This window comes from Archocentrus centrarchus, chromosome 3 (genome assembly GCF_007364275.1).
Source record: "Archocentrus centrarchus isolate MPI-CPG fArcCen1 chromosome 3, fArcCen1, whole genome shotgun sequence".
Classification (NCBI taxonomy): Eukaryota; Metazoa; Chordata; class Actinopteri; order Cichliformes; family Cichlidae; genus Archocentrus; species Archocentrus centrarchus.
Window position 1 is genome coordinate 31,213,663 of NC_044348.1, and position 26,800 is coordinate 31,240,462.

General features: G+C 41.2%; 1 protein-coding gene across 1 annotated transcript in view; it reads left to right on the forward strand.

Annotated features, from left to right (window-relative positions):
* ntrk3b (neurotrophic tyrosine kinase, receptor, type 3b) overlaps positions 1-26,800 on the forward strand; it is a 230,823-nt gene that overhangs the window by 189,898 nt on the left and 14,125 nt on the right. Inside the window, exons 13-15 of the mRNA XM_030726087.1 lie at positions 13,710-13,840; positions 18,210-18,382; positions 20,231-20,474. Of these exons, the coding sequence (XP_030581947.1) occupies positions 13,710-13,840; positions 18,210-18,382; positions 20,231-20,474 (548 nt within the window). The remainder of the gene's footprint in view (positions 1-13,709; positions 13,841-18,209; positions 18,383-20,230; positions 20,475-26,800) is intronic.

Here is a 26,800-nt window from a genome sequence, read left to right on the forward strand (position 1 = left end):
CCTGCTCAGGAGTGCTATTTTAACACAGAAAACAAATGCTAGAATTTCACACACCAAAGTGGAGCAGAGACTCTGTTGACAGGCTGCTGGTACAATTAACTCAGGGGTGTCCAAACTACGGCCCGCGGGCCAACTGCGGCCCGCCGTCCATTTTTAATTGGCCCGCAGCAAATTAAAATAAGTATAATACAATATGGCCCAAGCATCAAATTTCTGCTTGACTGCACTGCACTTTTTTAACACTAGGTGGAGCTACTATCTTGAACAAGGCAGTTTCTCAACAAAACAAGATAAGTGAAGAAAAATGTCAGGGCAGACAAAAAATGGCGTCTATGAAGAAACGTAAGGTAGCGTGTGAATGCAGAAGATTTCAGACACGGTGGGCAAATGAATACTTTTTTATAGAAGTGAAAGGGAAGTGTGTCTGCTTGATTTGTACTGAGACTGTGGCAGTGATGAAAGAGTATAATTTACGAAGACACTATGAAACCAAACATCAGACGTATGCATTCTACACTGGTGCCGAACGAGAACATAAAGTTAAGCAAATGGCAGCCAGCCTGTTAGCTCAGCAACAGTATTTTTTTCGTGCTAATAAGGCACAAGAAAATGCCACAGTGGCTAGCTACGAGATAGCTCAACTCATTGCACAACACGGGAAACCTTTCTCAGATGGAGACTTCATAAAACAGTGCCTCACTAAAGTTGCAGGAATAATGTGCCCGGAAAAACTGCAGGAATTCAGCAGCGTGAGCATGTCCAGAAACACAGTTGTGCGGCGAATAGAAGACTTGTCTGCTGACTTAAAACATCAAATGTCAGATAAAGCTTGCGCTTTTGATTTTTACTCGATAGCATGTGATGAGAGCACAGATGCCACAGACACCGCACAGCTGTTAATTTTTTTGCGGGGAGTTGATGATAATTTTTGCATCACGGAGGAGCTGCTTGATCTTAGAAGTCTAAAGGGCACAACGACGGGTAAGGACATTTTTGAAGCGGTATCAGATGCAGTTGACAACATGGGACTTAAATGGGACAAGTTGTGTGGAGTTACAACGGATGGAGCCCCAGCTATGACCGGAGAGCGCAAAGGAATGGCCTCTATGGTGTGTGCCAAGGTTAAAGAGAGTGGAGGTGAGGCTGTGAAAATGCATTGTATCATTCACCAAGAAGCCCTCTGCTCCAAGACAGTCCAGCTCGGCGATGTGATGAACACTGTTGTGAAAACGGTAAACATAATTCGAGCACGAGGGCTGTACCACAGAGAATTTCAAGCGTTCCTATCAGACATCGATGCTGAATACGGAGACCTGCTGTACCATTGTGATGTGCGCTGGCTAAGTCGCGGCTCCGTGCTGCAGCGGTTTTATGCCCCGAGGTCGGAAATTGACCAGTTTTTGAAAGAAAAGGACCGCCCGCTTCATGAGCTGAGTGATCCTTTATGGTTGGCCGACCTAGCATTTTTAGTTGATCTTACCGATCATCTTAACTCACTTAACAAGAGCCTACAAGGCAAAGACCAGCTTGTACCACAACTTTATACGCAGATGAAGGCATTCTGCGTGAAACTCCGTCTCTTTGAGGCACAGTTACGCAACTTTAATTTTGCGCACTTCCCCACGCTGTCAGAAATCAAGAGTGCTTTTCCAAAGGCCAATCTTTCTCTTAAGAAAGGGAAATATTTGTCTGTTATCACATCTCTGATGACAGAATTCAGTCAGCGCTTTCAAGATTTCTCTAATATTGAAAAACAAATCAAACTGTTCTCGACTCCCTTCCTGGTGGATGCAGAGGAAGTGGAAGAGAGTCTGCAATTAAAACTTATTGATATGCAGTGTGATGATTCTCTGAGAAATCAACACCAGCTTTTGTCCCTACCTGACTTCTATCGGAGCGTGGAAAAGGACAAGTTTCCTCTGATGAGACGCCATGCAAAAAGAATGATGAGTCTGTTTGGCTCCACATACATATGTGAGCAAACATTTTCATTATTAACTCTGAACAATAGCAGACTGAGAACCAAAATGACTGACAGCCATCTCTGTGATGTCCTCCGCATCTCAACCACCAAACTTACTCCTGATCTGCCAGCCATCCTTCAGGCCAAAGCACAGCATCACTGCTCCCACTGAGTGCAGCACTGTTCCCATTTTAGGTGAGGTAAAAATACACATTATTATATAATCATGTGTAAATAAGTAATTAATTTATAAATTCAGTCAATTTAAGTTGATAACATTTTGCAACAAACATAAATCTGTTAACAAGCACATACATATTTGCATAACAAGCTCACATATACCCTTCCTCTTTCCCCCTTATATTTCCCCATTTTTATACAGGGGTGTGAAGAGGGAATCATGATCCCGAAGCAATGTAAGAAGCAATGTGAGGCTGCCAACAGTGAAAAGACCTGTAAAGCAGCAGAATAAATGAAAAATTGAAAAATCATTAATAAAAAACTGTGATCCAGGCAATGTCAATGATTATTCACATGTGTTTGGTTTAATAACTTGTGATATATAAAATTTGTCCTGAACTAAGTGGCCCGGCCTTTTGTATATTTTTCCATGTGTGGCCCTCTGTCCAAAAAGTTTGGACACCCCTGAATTAACTGCACACAAATCCGTATTTTTTGTCATTTAATGCCATTAACATGTTCTAGAGGGCACCAAGGCGTTGAGAGGTCCAGCTGAATCAGCTGAGGTGAAGCCTAGCAAACCAGCGACAGCTGCTTGTGTTGACATCCACCTGTCGCTCATGACATGTGATGCAAACTGTAAGCCTTAAAAAGACTTGAACGGCTGAGTTATGACGGATTCAGACCTCATGAGGAAGAAATCAGCCACGGAGAAAAAAAACCATTCAACATTGGAGTCCGTGGGGATTGACTCACTTTTGGAGCCAGCCTCAAGTGGCCACATGAGGAACTGCAATTTTTGGCACTTCTGGGTTTTTTTTTTTTTTTTTTTTTTGTCTTTCAAGTGAACTGAAGCTGTCTTGCAGTTTTTATTAACCCATAATAACCAACGCCCATTTCTCATTGAAGGAACATTTATTCAGAATTTCAAAAATCTTTTTAATTGCAAACTTCCAGAACATGTGAAGCTGTGAAACCTGTGTCACAGTATTCCCACTCCCAGTCAGATGCCCCTCTGCCTTCAGCAAGCTCAGCTCCTCCTACCACATGAAAAACAGTTCCTAAGTAAGTCCCAGGAAAAACCAAGGTAGCAGTGACCTTCATTATACACACACATACACACACAGGCATACAGAAAAAGAAATTAATATTTCATTTTATTCAGCCTAACAGGCTGTACATACCACAGATTTTCTAACTCTGAGGTTGAGCATGTTACTCAGGATGAGAGTGAAAATTAGCAGCAGTTAGCTGGTTCATTTAAAGCATCTTAGCAATGCTTTGTTTGAAAGATGCTTCAGCTGAAAAAGAGGAGTTTTGGTTGCCAGCATTTAATATGATTCAACCCAAAGTATTTGTCAAACAGTCAAAAAAATTCCCGTAACCCATACCCGCTTTCCACAGCAGGTAAAAGTGCTGGCTTATTTCAGGGGCATGCTTCTAATCACTTCTGAACAAAGCTAGTGTCATCAGCCAGTCGTATCGAGGTCTTTCATTCTTTGCACTTCTCTTATTTTTGAGCAAAGCCCTGCACAAAGTGGGCCTGCTAAGCAACTCTGGCATGCTATTGGCTGAAAATGTGAGGGGGCCGGCGACTGCTTTATTATGCTCTTTCATAACTGTCATTGAGAAATAAAACTGACACTGAGAAAAATGCCATTATGAAACACAAACACACGTTTGAAAGAGGGCATGTGAAAACTGCCTCTAATGAAATGAAAAGGAACCCCAGTAAAACCTTGCTACTGTGAAAATAAGAACAATGAAATAACCTCTAATTTAAAAAAAAAAAAATGTAAAAGTGCTGGCTTATTTTAGGGGCATGCTTCTAATCACTTCTGAACAAAGCTAGTGTCATCAGGATGATGTTATGGGTGATGCATTCTTTATTTTTGCCTGATGTAGGTGTTATTTCTCATAAGCCAGAGTTTTCACCAATGCCAGGCGGCGGCAGCAGCAGCAAACACACAGGCCGGCAGTCAGCCAGCCGCAGCAGGTTAGGAGTAGATACCCACAGAGAGTCAACAGTAAATGCGGGTGTTCATGTCACTGTTGCCCAACGATGCCAGCAGACACACAGCCCCTGTGCTGCAGTGAATTTAATGGCGTGAGCTTTTTGTATGCTATTAGCTGCTGGATGAGTGCCTCTCTTCCGACTGTTCACATCCTGCGGTGCGCTTTTTGTAGACAGGCTAAACTACAGGTACATTACAGTGGTCTCAGTAAAATGATCTCTTATGTGGTGATAAAATCTCAGAGGACAGTAGATGAATGGAGTGTTTTTTTATGTTGAGAATTTGCTCTGCGGCACTTATCAGAAAATATTCCGTTTTTATCTCCTTTAATTTAAATGAATAGTGGTTGAGACATCTCCCGTTTTGTTTTTACAAGAAAAAGTCTGTAAGTGACAAAAACTCCTTACAGCTAACTTTATGGACAAAGTAAATGAATGTAAAGCTGACGCTTGAAATGAGAATTTCTGTGGATATTCTCAGCATTTTTAATTAGGCCACCACTTCTCAGTATCAGAAGCAGCCACACTGCAAAGGATAGATTGTCAATGTTCAGTAGATGCGCATTGATCAACCCACCACACACTCAGGGATGCTGGCAAGCTCCAAAATACTCACTCTCTCACACACACACACACACACACACCTGTGAGGCATAAACAGCCACATGAATGCACAATGTTGGCAGTTGGAGACAAGCACACCCTCACACACACATACTGACACTGGGGAAAGTTGGCAGGTAGTTGCGGTGAAATGCATGCGCGCACACACACACACAGACCCGTGGGTACAGAACAAAGCCCTCCAAACATCTGTGCTCCCCAAGCAGCCTGACCTGACTAGCTGAGTAAATCTCAGCGCTGCATTGCCTCTCTGCCTCCAGGGAGAATGTTTGCTGGTGCCGAGGCCTCAGGTGAGCCAGGACAAATGAATGATGCTGAGCTGCGGGATAGAGATTTAATCTCAGGGCTTTTCAGCGTGCCACTCTGGGTAAATAGGCTGCAGGATGCAGCCTGAGTCCGCCTGCAGAGGAAACTGAAGGTTAAAGTAACTTGTCCTCGCCACTGTCAATAGGTGCACTCCATAATAGCGGCTTCATTCCCATCAGTGGAGAGGAATGAGGTGGTTGGTGGCTATTTAGCAGCTGAGCAAAACAAACCAGATGAAATATTCACGTCCAGGAAATAAGGAAGCGGGGTCAGCTTATACAAACGAGGAGTTGTAGTATTTCCTTTATTAATTTGTGCAGTTGTGTAGACAGTCAGTTACCACACTTCACTTACCAGTACATACAAATCTAAAATTAAATATAATTTTTTTTAATAATTAAGTTAAATGGAAACTAATGCAGCATGATTATCATCTCAGCTAAAAACTGTAACGTTTTTAAAACTGAGTTAAAAAGTTTTATCCTTTCACTCAAAGTTCACAGTGTGTAAGACAAATGAGTGAGATCTGCATCCGTATTTAAATCTACTGATGCTCTTGCCGTGCTCTCTAAGTTTCGTGTCGTGTCATTTGTTTGAAAACGCTTATCAAAGTTGATGTTTTTGTCTACGCTCTCCAGTGTGGATTACTGAGCATTAAATAAAAGCATTACCACCACTGCTTCTTACTACACGTCAACAAACCTGACATCTATGATTTCGCGCATTGTAATCGGTTAAATTATACATACAGTATATTCTTTTTAACAAAAATGCTTGCATGAAGTTGTAAAAGTAAAACTTAAAACACAAAAAACTGAAATAGCTGATTGAGTCATTAAATTTGAAACGCTTCCTGTTGGCTGTATTTTCAACATGTAACAGGTTTTGCGTTTGTTTTTAAATTTAAAGCCAAATTGTCTCCGTAAACTGCAGCGGTTCAGCTTAAAAGCAAATGTTGCCACACCATTGACAACTTGTTTACTTCCTCTCTCAGCCCAGATTTGTCTATAAACACTGATGGATGGGCACATTTTGAAAACACCGTCAGCTTTGCTCTTAAACTGACGTGCCAGATGGTTTGTTGCATGGAACCATTTGGGAAGTAATTCCTGGAAAGGGCTCCGAAAAGGGCAGGCACTTCAAAATATTCTTGGCACATGATTGGATGAACCATCTGTTTATCACTGTCTACTGCAGGCTGACTTCAACCAATCAGATCAAAGGACCATAGTACTTAGAGAGCACCCGAGAGGAAAAAGATGCAATCTGGAGAAATTTTATGATTTTTCTTTTTCTTTTTTTAATGCAGCTTTTTTTTTTTATTGCAGTTTTTATGTAAAATTGTCTAACAATTTTCTATTGCTAGACAATTCTTGCCATCTTTTTTAAGTAAAATTTGTGCATTAAGTACTTGCAGGCAGCAGGGATGGAGCCAACCGGTGACACGTCACGGAATAAAATCAGGGATCTGCGAATGACCCTGAGCGGCTCGCTTATGCGCATACTCCTGGAACTAGCATTACATCCAGTACCTGCTAAATTAGAACCTTTTCTCTGTGTCCAGTCCACACAGACACATTTTAACTCAGCCCCCCCCGTTACAAATGTACTTACATGATGATATCCGTGCCTGTGCCATCCCATCGTAAGCATTGTTCTGTTACTATGTAAGCAGTGGTCATTATGTTTATGTGAAACCAACCAGATCATCACGTTTATAGATCAGTATATTTACCTATCATCCTTTACTCTAGGTGCCCCTCCTTTACTCAGGCTAACCGTGTTAGCCTGTGTTTGCTATCACTTTTTAAGCGTTTAAATGGGGTGAAAAAGTCTCCTCATCTGGTGACAAAATTACCAGTTTTACAGAGTCTGCCTTGCTTGTTGGTGAATTTTCAAGTCTTTCAAGTTTTTTTTTTTTTGTTATTGCTACATTGGGGCACCTTGAGTAAAGGTCAAGGTATCAACCAAAATGTAACAACCTGATTTTCGGAAGCAGCTGGAAGTGCAGACTGTATGTAAGAGGCATGATTTGGTAAAACAGTTGTTAGTGTGACAGTTAATGAGCTTTGGTTTACTTAATTTGCATGATCACAAAGATAGGGATTAAGGTACTCTGATAAAGCTGATAAAATAATATCAAAATGTTTTCAGTTTACACATGGCATCAGTGTATTATTCATCAACTTGCATCACAGCTAAGGAGAAAATAAATAAAAGATAAGAGTCTAACACCATCTTCTGTGAAAAAGCGAGAAAAGGGAAAATGTTTCTAGGCTGGTATTATGTGGTTAAAAAAGTTCCTAAGCCTCCACCTGCTGATTGATGACAACCTTCAGATTTTTACATTTATGGCATTTCACCAACTACTCCATCCAAAGAAGCTTAATGATGGGTGCAACAAGAGAATAAGCTTCAATAACTGGATGATGACAGCAATGTGACAGGCATCTGGTAGTAAAGCCAACGCTGATCCGTGAATGATCCTGACTGATTGAGGAGTGCAAGTAAAAAATGAATATTAGGTATAAAACAAGCACTTTTTATAATGCTTAAAGGTTCTATTTATGATATTTACACAAGTGTGCTCCTGTATCCTCCAACATTGATCTAGCTTTCTTAATATGACCCCAGTGAACTGCTTAAAGGATCTAAGAGCTCTCTGGATCTGATTGTTTTAGTCTGAGATGCTTGTTCACCATCCGCAGGTGCTGAATGCCTTTAATAAAAGCTGAGGAGTAGAAAAGGAGATGGGAATCAGTGGGAATAACATGTTGGGTGAGTCTAGAAACCCTCCAGACCTTTTATCAGATGGGAACGCGTCAGAGACATTTGGCCGATCACTTCCCGTCAAACCACATTTTCAATTAAAATGTATGTGTATCGACTTCAGGATGTTTTTCTCAGCTCAAGAAAAGCAGCTTTTTACAGGATGAAGCCTTGACAGCAGTGATGTGTTGGTGTCCCTGGTGGGGCTCTCACCCGGCAAACCGGCTGCCAGTTTCTGCACACACTTCTGTTCTGATCTACTTTAAATCTGGGACATTTCTTCTTATTTAACAGTGATTTCAAAAATAGTAGTTATGATACCAACTGACAGAAACACCAGAGGAACAGGTGACTTTTTTTTATGAATCACCTACACAAGATGTTCATGGCCAGATGGTTATGGAGAAGGAAAAAAAGAAGACTGGTCAGACTAAGCGAGTAATTTATGCCTTTGAGAGAACCTCTAAAGCATTTGGTGAACATCTTTTGGGCAAAGCTGCGCTGTGAAGAGGCTGTTTTTTTGTTTTTGTTTTTTTTGGAAATTTGTTTGAACATGGTGAGAAACTGAACATTGAAGCTGTAATGAATATCTGAGTATAAAGCTAACTGAAGTTGTTAGCCTTGCGGTCCTGCAGAGGTAAGTACTCTTGTATGTTCTAAAAACATGATAGCCTTACGCTATGAGGAAAAACCTTTAGCAATAGCCTCCCATTAATTTTAAGTAGCAAACCAAGTTGCATAATTGGGATCATGGGTGGCAAGTAGGGAAAATCTCAAATAAATGGCACTGTGAGCTGTGGATGTAGAGTATATAAATTGTTTTTGAAATGAGTTTTGCAGCAGGGTCAAGCACATTAGATGTTACAGTAAGAGCAATGCTTACAAGTGTTTGGAAGGTGGTTTATTCTTTAAAAAAAACAAAAAAAAAAAAACACAACAACACGTAAGCAAAATCTCATTGTACATCATTGTCCATCCTATATAATGACAATAAAGGCATTGTATTCTATTCTGTATATTTAATCAGTGTTTTTCTCTTTGTTTTTTTCTGCTAATGTAAGCTAAAAACATCACAATGTTCTGCTAAGGCCCCAGACACAGAGCCAGTCTGGCAATTGTCTCCAGCATTTCAAGGGAAAAATGTGGATTCCACAACTGGTTTGCAAAAGGTTGCTGGAGGTTGCTGGCAGTCACAAGGTGAAATTGGCCACAAAGAGGTATATGATGCTGCTCCAAAAACTTCCTTGCGGTTGGCCATAGCTTTCATGGAAGACCTGCCTGGAAACACTTGTTATCTACTCTCCGAGTGTTTGTGAAATAGTGAAAAGTGTGACAAAAACCAGAAACCATTTTCCTTTGAAGTAAAAGCTGCATCTTTTGAAGTATGTTTACTTCATCAGTGATGCACAGCCTTTACTTTGAAGGTAAATGTTCTCTGTTAGTTCCTCTGTTTCCAGTTTTACTGCTACTCAGCTAATAGTTAGAAAGTGTTTGCAGACAAGTTGACATCTTCCATGAAAAGTATGGGCAACCGTGGCAATCTGCTAGCGACCAAAGCAACCACAATGTTGATTTTGTTGCAGCACTGTCTTTGCAACTTCTGCTAGTGGAGGCTATGTCATGGTTTGGGGCTGCATTTCACCCAGTGGGGTTGGAGATCTTGTCAAAATTAACTTATCAGCACAGAGAAGTCCCAAAAATGCTGGCAATGGAGTAAAAGAATGCCTGGATAGAAGAACACAGAGTGGAACCCCATCAGTCATAGACTGGCCTCCCAGAGCCCAGACTTCAGCATTACTGAAGCAGTGTGGGATCATCTTGACAGAGAACAGAACAAAAGGCAGCCAACATCCAAGCCCGGGGGAACTATTCCTTAAGACCACTTAAAGAAATTACAGAAAGCTGCCTCAGAGAGTTCAGGCTGTGCTGAAGAATAAAGGTGGTCATACCAAATATTGACTTTCAAGCTCAGTTTTAACCTTATAAACTGCATTTCCATGTATGGTTGCACCTATTTCCTGTAAAATATAAAGAAATTAGGGATTTTGGCACTGTACTATATAATGATGTGGGTGCAGAGAAAAGGTCTCTGTACTGTAAATGTGACTGAGGCAACAATCCTCTTGGTGCCTTCCAGAAAACAGGACATTAGAAGACTACTAATAAAATGGCATCTAGACTACTGTGCAAATTCCATAAATTTAAGATTTTCCAGCCAACAACTTCAAATTTGTTGGTTTATTTTTCACTGTTGAAACTGATCATTTCTCCTGAGTAGAGTCCATGCTCTCACTATTGCCCCGCATTAACAAGAATGGTCGAAGTGTCGGGGTGTCTTAGTTTTCATGAATGCAGCCTGGAAACGGTTTTCTGACCAAGCTGACCCAAATACACTAAACAGGCATGACGTCTGCATATTTTTAAGTCGTGCTTTCTTCTAAATTCAACATGATGTGTTAACACGAGTTTTATTAATATACTGTGGGTTGCATACTTTTAAAAACTGGATTTTAACAGTGGTATATAGCAGAGTGATCTGTCGTGGGGGGGTGGGAGAAGAATCCGCTGTAATGCCCACTCTGCTCTGCCTTCATTTTGGCCTGCTTGTGTGGCAGGTCAAGCATTAGAGGGCTGGAGTGGCTTGTTTGCCAATCAGTGACACTGGTAACACCTGGGCCCAATGTGTGCCAGTGCTCTATATAAGTTCTCACAGATCAGTTGATGTGGGGCTCTCCTCCTTGAGATACTACTTTAGCGTTTGGTTTGGCTTCTTGCACACACCATTTTTCCACTTATTGACACTACTGACTACACATATCATGGTTAGTTTAAGTTATACCTGTGTCCTTTTATTTAAAATAAACAACCTGGGCCGGTTCATGACAGCTGGGATAGGCATGAGGAGGTTCCTGCATCTTAAGCTGCACTCGCACACACTGTGATTAAAAAATACTATAGTGGGATGTCTGTGGTTAGGGCTGAAATTCCTTGTTTGTGGTGGCTGTGAGAGCTGTTACCATTGTCCTGAACAATGGATTGAACACTAACACCGTGCTAGTTCTCTCCTACCTGTCAGTATATGCAGTTTTTGTAACTATAAGTACATAAACACCATAAATAAAAGAGAGAGAGTAAAATAAACATCCGTCCTCTTTCGCTTATCCTTTTCAGGGTGGCGGGGGAGCTGGAGCCTATCACAGCTATCGTAGGGCAAGGCTACACCCTGTACAGGTCGCTAGCCTGTCGCAGGGCTAACACATAGAGACAGACATTCAACCATTCACACTCACCTGTGGGCAATTTAGTATCACCAATTAACCTAACCCCACTAACTGCATGTTTTTGGACTGTGGGAGAAAACCCACGCAAAAGGTTGTGTATGTTGCACCAAGCTGCTACTGTAGCTGCTCCTCCTCCATCTTATATCCAGCTTCACCCTTGTTGCTGATGAGACCCACAGCTGTTGTGCCATTAGCAAACTTGATGATGTGTTGCCACTGAAGAGGGATATATAATCATGGGCTAGCCAGAGGAAGAGCAGGGGGCTGAGAACGCAGCCCTGAGGTAAACCTGTGCTCGTAGAGATTCATCACTTTGTACCTGACAGTCCGTCCTCTAGTTATACAGGATTGTTGGATCGTTGGGATTCTCGTTTTACTATTGACTACTGTTGTGAACTGGCACTATATGAGTATTATTTAATTTAAATTAATATTGTGTATTGTGTACTTCCCAACCACTCATACATCAGTTAGCAGTATCCTTAACTCCCACTGGTACCTAGCTACCTCAGTCGAATCACCTCAACTCAGTAGCTGCCTGCTTCACATCACCAGTGATTATTTCCCCTGGTATCACCAAAAGTCACCAGATTTCATTGCCATTTTATGGTCTGTGGCCACTGCATTGCTGCCAGTCTGTCCTGTGCATACGAGTTTAACAGCCCATGAACAATAACTGTGAGAGGCAGGCCTCTGGAAATTGTAGGCCGAGTTAACTTCTTCATGTACAGAAAGAGATCCAAAAGATGCAAGAGCTCATGCACTCTATACATCTGTGTCTGCAGTGTGTTTTCTTACGTGTAGCCTGGTGACACCTCAGAGACATATTTTTCTCTAATATAATCAACAAGTGTGATTCAAACAAAAAACACAGATGGAGGGTGGATTCACTTCCAAGAAGTGTACTTGTTCACTGAGGACATATTAGACTTGGTGATTTAGCTAACAATAATAGGGAGGCTGAAAATATATTTTGAGAATAATGCATCAGTGTCAGCAGCATCATGGTCTGTTGTTATTGCATATACCAAAACATGGCTGTCCAAGGACAGTTAATACCTGCAAATACTTACAGGAGGCAAAAGATAAAACAAAATGAGTGTTGAGCTATTGGATAAAAACCATATTTATCACTGTCTTATGCTAACCCATTCATTCACTGTCTATGGATTAGACCCTCTTTCAACTTAGTATATAACAATTAGTATCCATAGTAGTATTCGATTAGTATTTCAGAACTTGTGTTATTTTGTTTGGAAAAATATTAAACATAATTCACAGATGTTTTTTGTTATCTAATTTAAAATGTTCACCTCTAATTTTATTTAATTTTTTTCTCCATAATGATTTTGGGGCAAACATCTATGGTTCTGTTTCTGCTGCTAAGCTTCAGACATGCTTGTCTGACTTCATTAATATTTAATAGCAGGGAGAGATACTGTACACCGCAAGTGATAACAGCCAGCCGCGTATACCGTGCTGATATGTATCTAAATGTGTTGTGAAACTGTGTGAGCTGCATTTGTACTCATTTATAGAAGCAGTACAGTTTTCATGATAGACCTACAAGCTGTTATGTTTTATTCTCACCGAGGCACATTGAGTAGGTCCGTCAGAAGCCAGCAACTCCTACGCCTCACCAGCTCTTTCATACAGAGTCGTGCTATTTCTACCTTTTCCTGTATCTCCTTTTTGACTTATTCAGTCTGTTATTCTGTGGACAAAAAACAAGATCCACCTGCTTTCCACCAGGCCAATCAATAGAAGAATAAACCTCCATTCTGGGTTCACAAATATTGCAAGCAATTGAAAAAAGGGGTGAGAACGATCTAAGGTCACTAGAGAGAAAAATATACTGACTTTACTACCCCGTAACTCTAAAATATCCTGTTATAGTAAGTTATTACAGGTAAAAAAAATAGAATAGGATAAGTCAAAGAGGTTTTTTTTCTCTCTCTCTGCTCAGCCAGTTGTTTTATGTTCTTCACAGAGTAAAAATTTTACAGTTCTGCTCTCATTAGAAAATGTCCTCCTGTGGCATTTCAGTGGCGAACCGAGGAATCCAGATAAGAGATTTGTAGCTCAGCAGGTCCAATGTCACCTGGCAGTTTATTTGCACTTCTAAAATTTCAAAACCACTTGAACCGTAATGCTCCCAGTGTTCTTCTTTCAGTGGCTCCGACGTTAGATAAAACATTTTTCCCCCCAGTTTGACACTATCGTACTTCCTGTTAGGAGGTGGATCACACTTATGTTGAGAAAAATATTATAATATTCAGGGTTTTTTTTGTTTTTAAATGCTTTCACCATTACAGCAAACATTGAATTTAAGATGCCTGGTGCCAGTGTTTGTAAACACTGCCCTGTGGGTCAGCATGAATATTTGGTGTCTTTAGAAATCTGGAGATCATGTCTAGAATTTAAAATACTGCAACATATCTGCACTTCCAGGTTCCTTCTTGTTCAGTTGCAAGTGAAATTTTCATTTGAAAAAAGCTTTTTATTCCTGCCAGTGTATTTAAGACATTTTTATAATGTCTCGTGGTTTCTCCCTCTTTTTCTTTGGTTTCAGTTGTCCAGCACATAAAGCGGAGAGACATCATCCTGAAGAGGGAGTTGGGTGAGGGAGCCTTCGGTAAAGTCTTCTTGGCAGAATGTTACAACCTCAGTCCCACCAAGGACAAGATGCTGGTGGCCGTCAAGGTATTATTGTCAGTGGCTAGCTATGTGTCTGTGTGTTGCAAATATCATTGCATTCATTAATTAATGGTTATTTTGGGGGACTTGTATTTTTATATGGTAAGTTTGAACCTTTCAGCATCAGCTTGTGAGCATAGGTCATAAAGTAATGTAAATTATGGTCCAAATTATTGTAAAATAGTTGTAATTGGCATTTCATACTCTAATGGGCAAGAGAAGTGCCCCAGATTCAAAACTCATGACTTCGAAACTCAAGTGGCTACAATGACCTCCTTTAAGCCCATTTTCTGGTTGTTGCCTATACTATTTATGAGGTCCCCACAGCCCCATACCCATGCTGTAGTGAAGACTGGCTGCTGTCTTCTCCTGAACATCAGGTGCTGCCGTTCCCCCGTATGAGCGCTGGTACAGGAGCAGCTATCGTGGAGCTATTTTCAAAGATCTCTCTTTTCAAACGGTTGCAGCATTTTCCTCTTTGTGATCTGAGAAACTCTGTACTGTACTGATTCACTGACGTGGCAGTAAAGGCCAACAAGATCAAACGCTCACATCTTTAACACGACCGCACTGGAAGCCACCAGGTTACAAAAATCAAGAGGTGCACGGCCCAAAGCATCACGCACACACCAACAGTTGTGGCGTGACTGTTGAAGCACGCCGCCGTTCTCAAAGCTGACAACAAACATCTATGAAGCGCACTAAATAAGCTCACTTGGGCACCGAGAAGAAAAATTAAACCAAAATAGAAATGAATGTATTTATTCAACAACGTAAAGAGTGCAAGCCACTCACAAGACACAGTATATGAACAAAAGTATTAGGCCACACCTCCTCATCTTCAAAATCAGGTGTTTTCTTCCCTCCTAGATATTCCCCCATCAATAAGTGGTATTACTGCAAAGTGGAAGCATTTAGTAACCACAGCAACTCTGCCACATAATGGCAGACTACGTAGACTTACAGAGCAGGATCGCCGAGTGCTGATGCAGGTACAGTAGTGTGTAAAAGTCACCACGGCTCTGCTGACTCAGTAACTGCAGAGTTCAAGCCTCCTCTGGCATTAAAGGGCGTGGCCAAGCAGCTCCTGTACGTGTAATGTAGAGGCGATCCAGTCCTCTTGTCCATATGGTGCCTGTTCATAAACCAGCTACACTTGATTGGATAGCTATAGTGGACCCTATCACAATCCCAATCTTGATATTGATACTCAAGAAGTAGGATAGGTGATGGCATCACTGGGGACTGTGACCTATTGAGTTGCACAAGAATCAAAAAAAAGAGTCCATATTTAAAGTGTAACAACAGAGGGACACTATTGACCAGGTGCTCTATCGTCCTCGTATCTCACCAGCTGTCTGGCAAAGCCAAATGAATATGTTGAGTATGAATCCAGCATCTGTCTGATGGAGTTCAAGTCTTTGTTCCTATTTGAAACCTGCCTTACAAACAGTCAGGGGACCAGCAGCATCTGTCAAAATGGAATGGGCAGAGGAAAGTTAGTACCCCAGTGAATTTAATGATTTGTTTTAAAGAGATTGAAGCATTTCAAACCACTGTCCCTGTGTGCAATCACAGAGCTCAATATTGAGTTGTGCTTGGCAGCACCCAGGGTGAATATGAAGACCTGTCTGAATGTGAAACATGTAAGCGGTTGTGGACTCAGCAAAACTACAAACCTAAGGCAAAGAAAAAAGAAAAAAAAGAGAAAACCACCCTGACCTTGACAGCAGAGAAGTGAAACAGTACAGATGAAGGTGATGGAGTATCCGGCTGTAACTTTCTTTGCTTCCTCTTACAGAATTAACAAATCAGTTTCTGAGTAAACCTTGACCTCTTTAAAATAGAATACTATTTGAATTTTCATTTGAACAAGCTCCTGCCTGTGAGGAAGCAGGAAGCGGCTCTCTGAATACTCTTAAAAGGTCAACAAAGGGAAAATTCATTGCAGCGCTTTGCCTCAATTTATCGTGTTCGAGCACTTTGAAGGTATTGTTTTGGAGGAATGCCCAGACAAGAAACATTTCCTTAAGAGTGCGGTTTGATTTGGTAATAGAATTTTATGGCCATTTTACCTACTCTGCCCTACATCTCAACCACCTCCAGCATTTCACTGCACGAAGAGCACATATGAGTAAATGCATTTCCATCCCAAGGTCATTCCATCTGTAATAATGTCAGCAGAAGGCTGGGAAAACAGGTCTGTATGCTGAGGAGATCCAGAATATCAACCCTATATTCATATTGTGGATGAAGTGTCAAGACTTTTTTTTTCTCTCCTCCAGCAGATTCAGCGATAATATGTTGTTGCATTTATTGAACTGAAATGAATTGAACTGATATTTTTGATACTAGTAAGATTTAACCTATCATCTGTGCTCCACTTCAGATGAGTTCAGTGTTTCCCTACATGATCCTACCACCAATCAGATCAATTTTTAGTGCGCATTGAGTTCATCTCGACTGCATGAACAGCTGTAATGGTCTGAAGATGCATTGTGAGCAGTAAAACTATCTGGCACCAACATATTAACAGCAGATCCCTTAAGTCCTGTAAGTTGGAAGTTGGAGGCAAACCAGGACGTGCATCCACGCCAACTGTCTCTGGTCATGGTTCATCCTCCTTTAATATTTTTAAGTTTAACTTTCAAAACATTAAAAATATTTAGAAGATCTATCCATTTTCTCCCGCTTATCCGGGGCCAGGTCGTTGGGGCAGCAGCCTAAGCAGAGAAGCCCAGACCTCCCTCTCCCCAGCCACCTCCTCCAGCTCATCCAGGGAGACCCCAAGGTGTTCCCAGGCCAGCCAAGAAATATAGTCTCTCCAGCGTGTCCTGGTTCTGCCCTGGGGCCTCCTCCTGGTAGGACATACCCGGAACGCCTCACCCAAGAGGCACCCAGGAGGCATCCTAGTCAGATTCCCAAACCACTTCAACTGGCTTCTTTCGATGTGGAGGTGCAGCGGCTCTACTTTGAGCCCCTCCTGAATTACTGCACTCCTCACCCTATCTCTGAGGGAGAGGCCAGCCACCCTTTGGAGGAAGCTCATTTCTGCCGCTTGTATTCGTGATCTCATTCTTTCAATCACTGCCCGAAGATCATGACCACAGGTACCGCCCCGTCAGTCTACGTCCCTACCCTTACCTATGGTTATGTTCAGAAGAGTCCGTTATAATTCTTACTACATTTGTTTGACTCACAGGACATACGTACAGAACCAAGAAACGTTTAATGAGCCAGGGACAAATACAGATTCCTTTTATACCCATAGCAGGTACTCGGTACAGGAAAACCTCTCAAGTCTTCCCATTCCTCTCTGAATATGTTGTCCATTGATGATGTTGCAAAGGATTTATACCCTTCCAATTTCTCCGACATCAACATGGTGAGTATGTGAACCCACTGTTCACATACAATAATAACAAAATTTTCTGTCCAATGTATAAGGCACAGTAATTTGTTGAAGGAAATTAACCACTGAATGCTTCCTTACATTATCCCTTATAGGGATGAAGCTGAAAGTGGGCAAACAAGCTCTTAAATAACTATAGTGACAAAGTAACAAAAACTGAAAGTGTATTTCCATCCGCCTGTATTTATGAACCAAGATATTTTTACATCAGTAAAAGTTCAGTGGAAGCAAAACCTCCAGTATTTACCAGACATCAGCTGAAGAGTATTTAGATTTTTTTGTTAAATTTGCTCTACATTTGAATGGAAAACGAGTTTAATAATCCTCAGCCTTTAATTTCTGCTGCAGAAAAATGAAAATGAACGCATGCTGATATTTATGAAATAATGTTTGGCTTGTGCTCCAGTTTAGTTTAGCATGCCAACACTTGCTAATTAGCATAATGAGCTGATTTGTTAATTTTTTTATTTTTTTGCTGGGGACCTTGAAAGTCCTTATTAAATTTCATGGTAGTCCACACAACAATTATCAATTTCACTCAAAATTTAATTTATCAAGGTCACGGTGGAGCCGGAGGGTGAATAAAATGCAGGCTAAAACTGTCGGACAACGCTGGCATACTTGGAGAAAAAAGTAACGTTTCTCTCATGTTGCTGTTGGTTATCTAACATAGCAGTGACTCATCATTTTAAAAGTGTTAGCTAAATATATCTGTCAGCGCCTGCTACCAAGAAAAGTAGGGCTTGTGTTTGAATCATCACCCAAATTTAGCAGATTTACATTTTCAGAACCATGAAACTGTTCACTAGTAAAAAATAAATAAATAAATATTAACAGGATGCAAAGGATGATTGATTCCCCAGTGACGGGTAAAAGAAGACTTTTTTTTTTTTTCAGACTTTGGATAACAAACCAGTGCACTTTTCAAAATGTGCAAATCTGACTTTTTATTTCCTCTTTCAGACTCTGAAAGATCCCAACCTGTCAGCCAGGAAGGACTTCCAGAGGGAGGCCGAGTTGCTGACCAACCTGCAGCACGACCACATCGTTAAATTCTATGGAGTGTGTGTAGATGGAGACCCTCTCATCATGGTGTTTGAATACATGAAGCATGGAGACCTCAACAAGTTCCTCAGGTGAGCTTTTCAATGAAAATTGAAGAGTTCTTCAAATTAGCAGGAAAAATTAGGCAATCCAAATACGTGCGAGTATGCCAGCCCTGCTTTATGTGGCACTGCCCACCCGCTCACTCACAGAACGTACAGTAAATGGAAAGCTTCAGTAAGACTCCTAAAAACCTGAAATTCTTTTGTGAAATAGCTGCTGCAAATATAATATCCGGCCTGCTTCACAGCCTTGTGCGTTAGCAAACACGAGTGCTTTAGTGCTTTTGTTCCATAATGTCAGACTGTACCGGGGGAAGTGACCTCTGATAAGCTGCAACAAAAGTGACACGATGCCGGTACAGCAAGCTCTTTGGTAATGGGAAGCTTCACTGGAGCTGATGTCAGTGTGCAAAGGAGGAGTCTGAGAAAGAAATGTGCTATTTCAAGTGTGTGTGTGTGTGTGTGTGTTTGTGCACGTGTGGTCTATCTTGTTTTGGAAATTTCAGCAATAGCTGAAAAGATGACATGTTACGATGGAGTGTGAGTGTGAATGTCTGTGTGCATTCAAGAGTGCGTGAAGACTTTCTGTTGGGAAATCATTCCTGAAATGAAAGGCAATGTCACGAATGATGAAATTCTTTCATGCAAGGTGCAAGACGTGGCTGATTCTTGGTCTGTTGGTCCTGTTGGTCACATTTAAGAGATGAGATGTGCAGGGAATCAATAGGAGTGAATAGAAGATCTAACGTCCGGGTCCAAACTCAACCTCCAGATAAACGGAGGGCCGCCTGCTCTTATTCAGCCATTACTGTATGTCTGTGAAGTAAAATCGGAAGACAAGAGACACGCTCTAAGAAAAAGTACTGCTAATCCTCCAGCAGTCGAGTGGAATTATAACAGAAACCCTAAAAACAAGAGGAAAATTGAGCTGCACTAAAATTCTGAGTTGGGGATAGAAAAACAGCCCGAGAGAGAGTGAGAGAGCGGCAGTCCTCCCTGCGTGACGCCTGGCCTGTAATCACAGTGACGAGAAGGTGATGAGAACAGCAGGACGTCTTCACAGGAAATTAGTTCTTCATCGTCACCCAGAAACCTGCAGTCAACCTGTTCTGGTAAATGTACAGTACTTTGATGAAAATCCAGAGACTTGGTTAAAATTCCTGACAAGTTGGAGTACATGAAACTTTTGCCAAGGAAAAAAAAAACCCTCTAAGCTCACAGCTTACGACCACAGAATTAATAAAAACAGACACATAACAGTTTATCACTGCCAGTAAAGCAGCCTGAGTGCTTGCAGGGTGTAGTTCATTTGTTAATATTTCTAACAGTCTCACTTTATTATGGTAATTATCCTCAATAGGTACAAAGAGGCACATATATTGCCAGAATAAGGGCTTATTAGAAGTATAAGGAGCTTTGGATTACTTCTTAAAGGGGCAGGCTCAGTCAGCATTCTGTAATGCAGAATATACACTAAAAAGATTCTACATCCAGTAATTAAAGTGCAGCTATAAAACTTAGAGCACAGCTCATTTTCTAATACTGAAAGTTGGTTTCATAAGAAAATCAGTACACTCTTGGGTTTTAGTCGGGTAGTCTTTCGTGGTCTTTAGGCTGTATATAAATGTACAGTAAGCCTGCATTCTTTCAAAAGACCAGCAGGGGGCAAATCTTTTGGTGGCAAAAGCAATACAAGTATCCCTCTATCTGTGACGCCAATAAACACTTTCCTGATGACTTCATGGTCTCAGCTGCTTCCTTCAAGTCTGACTGAACACAACATTATGTTTCAGATGCAACAGTTAACATTAACATTATTAATAACTCCAGCAACATAAATAGAAATGCACAAAATGTCCTCTGTTATTTGTAACCCAGAGCCCACGGCCCAGATGCCATGATCCTGGTAGACGGCCAACCGCTGCAGTCCAATGGGGAGCTGGGCCTTTCCCAGATGCTGCACATCGCCACCCAGATTGCCTCAGGCATGGTTTACCTGGCCTCCCAGCACTTTGTGCACAGAGATCTGGCTACCCGCAACTGCCTGGTGGGCAACGGCCTGCTGGTCAAAATTGGAGACTTCGGCATGTCCAGGGACATCTACAGCAGTGACTACTACAGGGTAAGCTTCAGCCAGTATTATCTGGCTCGCTTGTCATTTCTGATTTAAAAAAAAAATAGCTGTGTGTGGGAGTGACTGAGGCTGAAACTATTTCAACTTTTTCAACACCTGAGACAATTCGACGGTATTCAGCCAGTCTCTTCTCTGTGCTGTGTAGTAATAAAGCCTTTGCGGCTGCTAGTTAGAGACATATCTCTAATGGGTGAAGGCTGTTGCTCTGCTGTGTCATTTTATTTAATTTTTCTTTTCTTAAGAGCCGTTATCTGCTCTCCCATCCGTAATACAGCCCCAGGACTCCACAGCCAGCCATACATTCAGGCGAGGATGGAGCTGTTTAGCAGCATGGTAGGAGATGAGATGAGCCTGCTGAGCCTCTAGCCTAATGCTTAAAGGCTTGTTTATATAGCTTCCAATTCATGTCTCCTCTACTGTTTAACACGATTAGTGACGATGAATGCCAGGCGGCAACTACTTTGCTGAAGAATTTACCATTTTTCTGAACAAATAAGTGGAGTGATGGCTGCTACAGATCTGGCTGCTTTAAAAAGCCTGGGCCTGTGAAACGACTTTAGGTGCGCCTGATTCTGTTTTCCCAGCGTGACAGCTGGGAACGGTTCGGACATTGCTTGGGGCGGCGCCAGCAGTTATGAAGTACTTGCCTGCTGGGTAAGCAGCTCTGCACACATGAAATAATTTGTGAGGAAATTTAAGGGGGGGAGATGCTTTTAGTGTTTGGTGCACGAGTTCATCTCTGTCCACAATCTGTGTAATGGACATATGAGCGATTCAGATTATTTGTTCTTGTTGTGAAATAATTATGGCCGGATTCTGTGCGTGCTCTTCGATGCAGGCTCGGTGTGAGAGGCTGAGCTCACAGCGGGTTAAAGGGGTTCATGAGGTGCAATGGGTTCTGGCTGAGCAGAAGACCGACATAAAAGCGTGAACATACAAGTATACATTTCATATATAAATTCAAACTTAAACTAATTTTCACAGCAGAATAGTTTTGTTGTTGTTGTTGTTGCATGTGAAGCTATTTAAGATTTAAATTTAATATTTAAACAACAACACTGATCCAGAGTGTTACCATAGTCAGCATCCCTTCAGGTGCTTTTTAAATTATTCAAGTAGGAGTGGGGTGGTGTGGGGGTGGTGGTGGTGGTGGTGGTGGTGGTGGTGGTGGTGGTGGGGGGGGGGGGGGGGGTTGTATTTGACCTGAAAGTAAAAAAAAGGAGGTTGTGACCTGAAGGTTAAAAAGAAGAAGAAAAAAATGAACTTGTGTGGATTCAGCTTGGCAAACAAGATTTTCAGATTGTTTGATTTTGTTCCTGCAAGGTTGACCATTTCAGCTTCATCCGACCGGTTCTGTTTGAGCATTTAAGATCTTGGAGAACGTAGATCATAACTCTACAGTTTCAGAATTGCCTGAACTTGGAGTCATTTGCATTTAGCACAAACTAAGTGGAGTTAAATGGGCCTGTCAGCAGTGATCCTATAATGGAAATAAAGGACACGCAGGAAGGAAACTGGATGAAGATCCAGAAACGTTGGCTCGTCTGGATGACACGTAAATTGAAAACCAGCTTGCAGCAAGAGTCCATCCACAAAGGTGGCTTGGTCACCTGTGTTCAAACCCTCAGACAAATCACAAGCTATTGTGTTAGGTTGTTTCCTGGGGCCTAATTTATGTTGTGATTGAATATTATAATGTAGGACTGTAAACAACTGAATAGCAAATTCACTTCCCTTTAACCCTGAGCCCCTCGGCGGAGCTTCTCTTTGACTAACGGCATGACCGTCGCTCTGGTAGCTCTTTGTGAACACGTTTAACACTGACTGAGTTTTTCAATTTTGGCTTTAAGAGCAGCCCATCTTACTTTCTCTGTCACAGCTGATTTAGCAGGCAGACACAAACTCAGCCAAAAGACTAAAAGGTTCAGCTGTCTCAACAATTAAAGCCTAATATATAAGTGCTGTGAGTTATCAGCTCAGTGTAAGGAGAGGGTACAGTATGTTTTAACAGGACGGGAGAACCAGGAAATGTTTGACATGCTTTATACAGTAAGTATTTACATTTTTGTTTGTGTGAGTGAAAGACGCATCATATGTTTAAGGGAGCGGGAAGCCCGTGAGGGATCATGTCCTTGACACTTGAAAGTCCTGCTGGTTGTTTGGGGTGTCTGTGCAGAGCGAGGTGGACATGAGGGTGATAAGGTGAGCTTCCAAGCACACCGTATCACCCTGACTACCACCAGCAGGAGTCTCAGGTGGGGGTGATAAGGTCAGTCTCTTGGCAGGTGAAAACAAACAGATGCTTACATTGTGTGTAGCTACACCCTGCGTAGGCTAACAATCTGACTACCGGTGAAAAAGAACACAGTGGGACTGGCCAGTGGAAATTTAAAGATTTGAATTTAAAGAAAAATGCACATTTGGGTTATAAGTATTTAAGCAGTTATAGGTCATTTGTTTCACAACTGGTTTCTTGTTTGTTTTTGTGAAACAAAAACAGGTAATTCGGTTTTCAGCTTATTGTGAATCCTCAGAGTTTATAGTCAGGAAGTCTTCTTTTCATTGGTTACAAGGAAACCAAAACCAAACCAAGTTCTGTGGTTATGATAAAGAAAAAAGACCAAAAATAAATAAATAAAAATAGCCTTGCAGGAACAGCCTGGTAGAAAGAAATGAGTCAGTCTGAGCAACTTCTGCAGTTGAACATTGGCTTCAAACTCAGTGGTGAATTTATTGGGGAAATTTTAGACGGTTGAATAATTTATTGAATAATTTTCTGAATCAGCACGCGCACATACACGTGCACACACACACACACACACACAGCCTCTGCAGTGAGGAATGGAAATAGTTTTTTTTTTTTTCAAATCACTGTGTTGGATTAGGCAGAAACCAGAGAAATGGTTTGTAAAAGAAAAAAAAAGGCAGCCGTGTCAGTTTGAATTTGTGTATTTGTGCATATTTGGATGTGTGTGGCCTGAATTGTTGTGAAGCTGCTGTTTGGTGCGTTGTGATAGCATCACTGCCCGCCTACAAAGAGGAATATTGACAGAACCCAGAGATAAGGAGCTCCTAACAGTATTGGACACTTTCCCTGTGTTGAGTGATTATAAATAGCAGCATCCTGCCAAGAGGACAATCCTCCCGTAGCTGACTAGTCGTATCGGTGTTTGTTGCCCTTTGGGCCTGCAGAGACACTTTGCAGCACAAGGGAGCTACTTCAAAAAAAGAGACAAATATTGTCCTAAATCAGTTCCATCTGTCACATCCTCGCACTGAAAAGTACGCACTTTTGTGTTGTTTCAAAAGAGACAACTGCATAAGCCAGTGCAGGCCGATGGCAGCACCGGTGCCGGCTCTGAAGTTGTTTTATACCAGTGCCTCACAATATATCAGGAAATGTTTTCCAGGGCTCAGAGAGTGAAGCACTAAATTATACATGGTTAGGTGGGTAAAATGACAGTGAATGCTCTAAAGGTGGCAATGCATTAAAGCTGCAAGAATGAAAAGAGGGTGAAAAGCTGTTTTTTTTCCCTGTTGTTGTTTTTGGAAAGATTTCAAAAAGACGGATGCAGGTTTTCTAACAGTGTTATGTTGAATGTTGTGTCTAATGAGGAGTCCGAGATAGCCGCTGATTTGTAAGAGTAATTAACTGTAATTTTGTCATTTGTGCCATATTCAGTTCATGAGGCATGAAAAAGTGGAAAGTTCAGGAGAAGTTTTCAGTTTGGTTACTTGAAAGCTGCAATGCTGGGCACTGGTTTATCTATGCAAATAGAGGCATAGGCCTCATATTATGAACACTGGCAAAGAAAGTTCTTCTCAGATGATAATATGTGGAGGCTTATATTTTTTACTTTTTTCACCAGAGGTTATTAAAAATTCTTCAGACTTTTCTCCAGAGGTTCGCCTGCAAGCCGAGTGTTTTCATTTAGCAAAGTTAGGGGGTGTTCTTCATTTCAGTGAGTGCAAAATTGTCTGAATGTAAAATTGAATATTTCCAGGGAAGAGAAATATGTGTCCAGCGAACCTTGCTTGGGTAAATAAGGACAACAAAAATTCAAATCTTACATTCAGTATTTATAAGGAAATTAGAAATGATTTTACAGAGTCTGACTCACAGTTACGGACTAAGGGATACCAAGCGCTGTAACACTGTTACAATCTAATGACTCATTTTCAAGGACTTAGTGTTCTTTGTGACTCTAGCAGAAAGCCTCTGCTTACCTGCACTGCCTTTCTTTAAGGGAAAATGGTCACCGACTTTCTCTTATTTCCAGGATCAAACAGATGCTACTCTGCTGTATTATTTATCAAGCACAAGCTCAAAACCGTATGCAGCTTGGTGCTAATGAGTACACAGGCCATATTTATTACTTCTGCATGGAAGGATAAAAAAGTCTGTACTACCATTCCCCTCAGGTTTTCTTTTGTTTTCTTCTTTCTGTCTTTGCCTAGCACACAGCTGTCTTATATGATGACTCTCTCATGGAGTGCATTTAGAAAATGTTTTTGCTTTCTTGTTGAAAAGTAAATGGAGAGATTGATGGCACTCTTATACCTCTATGGGATATTTAACAACAAAGCCAACATCTGGTTAGCTTAGCCTGACATGAAGACTGGAAACGATGAGGAAAAACAAATTGGTCTGCTTTGAGCTAAAAACTGGTGTAAGAGAGGCAAGTTTCAGACTATTTTTTAACTAATGTATAAGAATATCAACCAAGAATCCAGAAAAGAAAATATTTCACTCAATGACATGCAAATCAATTTATAACTTTTATGTAATAAGTATTTGATGTACTACAATCCAGCCACGATTCTGGCTCCCACAGATTGGCTGTGTGTCTATGTGGCACAGAGATTACAATCAATCAGTCAATCAATTACAGATGCTCCTGATCTCAGCTCATTATGTGTGTAAAGCACACCTGTCCACAGAATCAGTTTCTTCCAATCCAACCTCTCCACCACCAACACCAAAGACCAAAGAGCTGTCACAGGACGTCAAGGGCAGTAAACAAGGCTGGAATGGGCTACGAGACCATCAGCAAGAAGCTTAGTGAGAAGGTGACAGTTGTTGGTGTGATTAATTGGAGTTGGAAGAAATATAAAATAATAATAACTTTATTTGTATAGGAGTTTTCAAGACACAGAGTTACAAGGTGCTTCACAATTTGAATAAGAGCCAGCAAGTCACAGACTCAGCCAACCTGATGAAGTCTGGCCGCCATAACTTCAAAAGTGGGATCTCCTCTGGTTTTAACATTAGTGTGTGGAACAGTTAGGATCAGCAAGGCCAGCTGCAATGATAAGGTCCGTGCTCGGTCCGATATATAGACAGGGGCCTGACACTGGGAGCTAGTGGGAGCACGAATAGGTGTGATATGAGAATGCAGACTAGTTTTGGTTAGCAGCCTTGCTGCTGCGTTCTGCATTAATTGAAGACGGGCTATGGAGGACTGAGATAAGCATCTAAAAAGTGAATTACAATAATCCAGGTGGGAGAAAATTAAATTGTGTATTAAAACATTCCAGATGATTGAAAGATAATAAAGGTTTGATTTCTGCAGTATTGCTGAGGTGAAGGAAACAAGACTGGATCAGCTTTGAGACATGAAATTTAAAATTCAGATGTCAATCAAAGATGACACCAAGGTTCTTAGCAGATTATTCATTGTCATTGTCAAGAGGGCTGATGTACTGACTGACCTCCTTAAAGAAGCTGTCAGGACCAAACACAAGAACTCCAGTTTTATTAGAGTGGAGATGGAGAAAATTTGAATGCATCTAGTCATTAATGGAAGAGAAGCGTTCACTGAGGCAGGAGAGGCTGTTGAGGTTGTTGGGCTTAACAGTATAGCTGCGTATCATCTGCATAGCAATGATAAGAAATTCCATTAAAACCATTAAGCAAATGGCCCAAAAGTAACATATGTAAAGGAAAAAAAAGTGGTCCAAGGATAGAGCCCTGGAGGACTCCACATACAAGGGGTGCAGATGAAGACATACATTGGTTAATATGAATTCTGAAATATCGGTCAGGTACGTATGATGAAAAACATTTGAGAGCAGTGATGCCAACCCAGTTTTGTAATCTGTTGATAAGAGTGGTAGGATCAACTGTATCAAAGGTTGTAGATAAGTCAAGTAGCTGAAGCAGGTGATGAGCAACAACTTTCTTGAGGATTTTAGAAATAAAGAGAAGTTTAGAAATTGTCCTGTAAATATCTAAAACAGTGTTGTCTAAGAAGGGTTTTTTTTTTTAAGCAGAATAAAAACACTGGCTATTTTAAAGTAGTCTGGAATGTAGC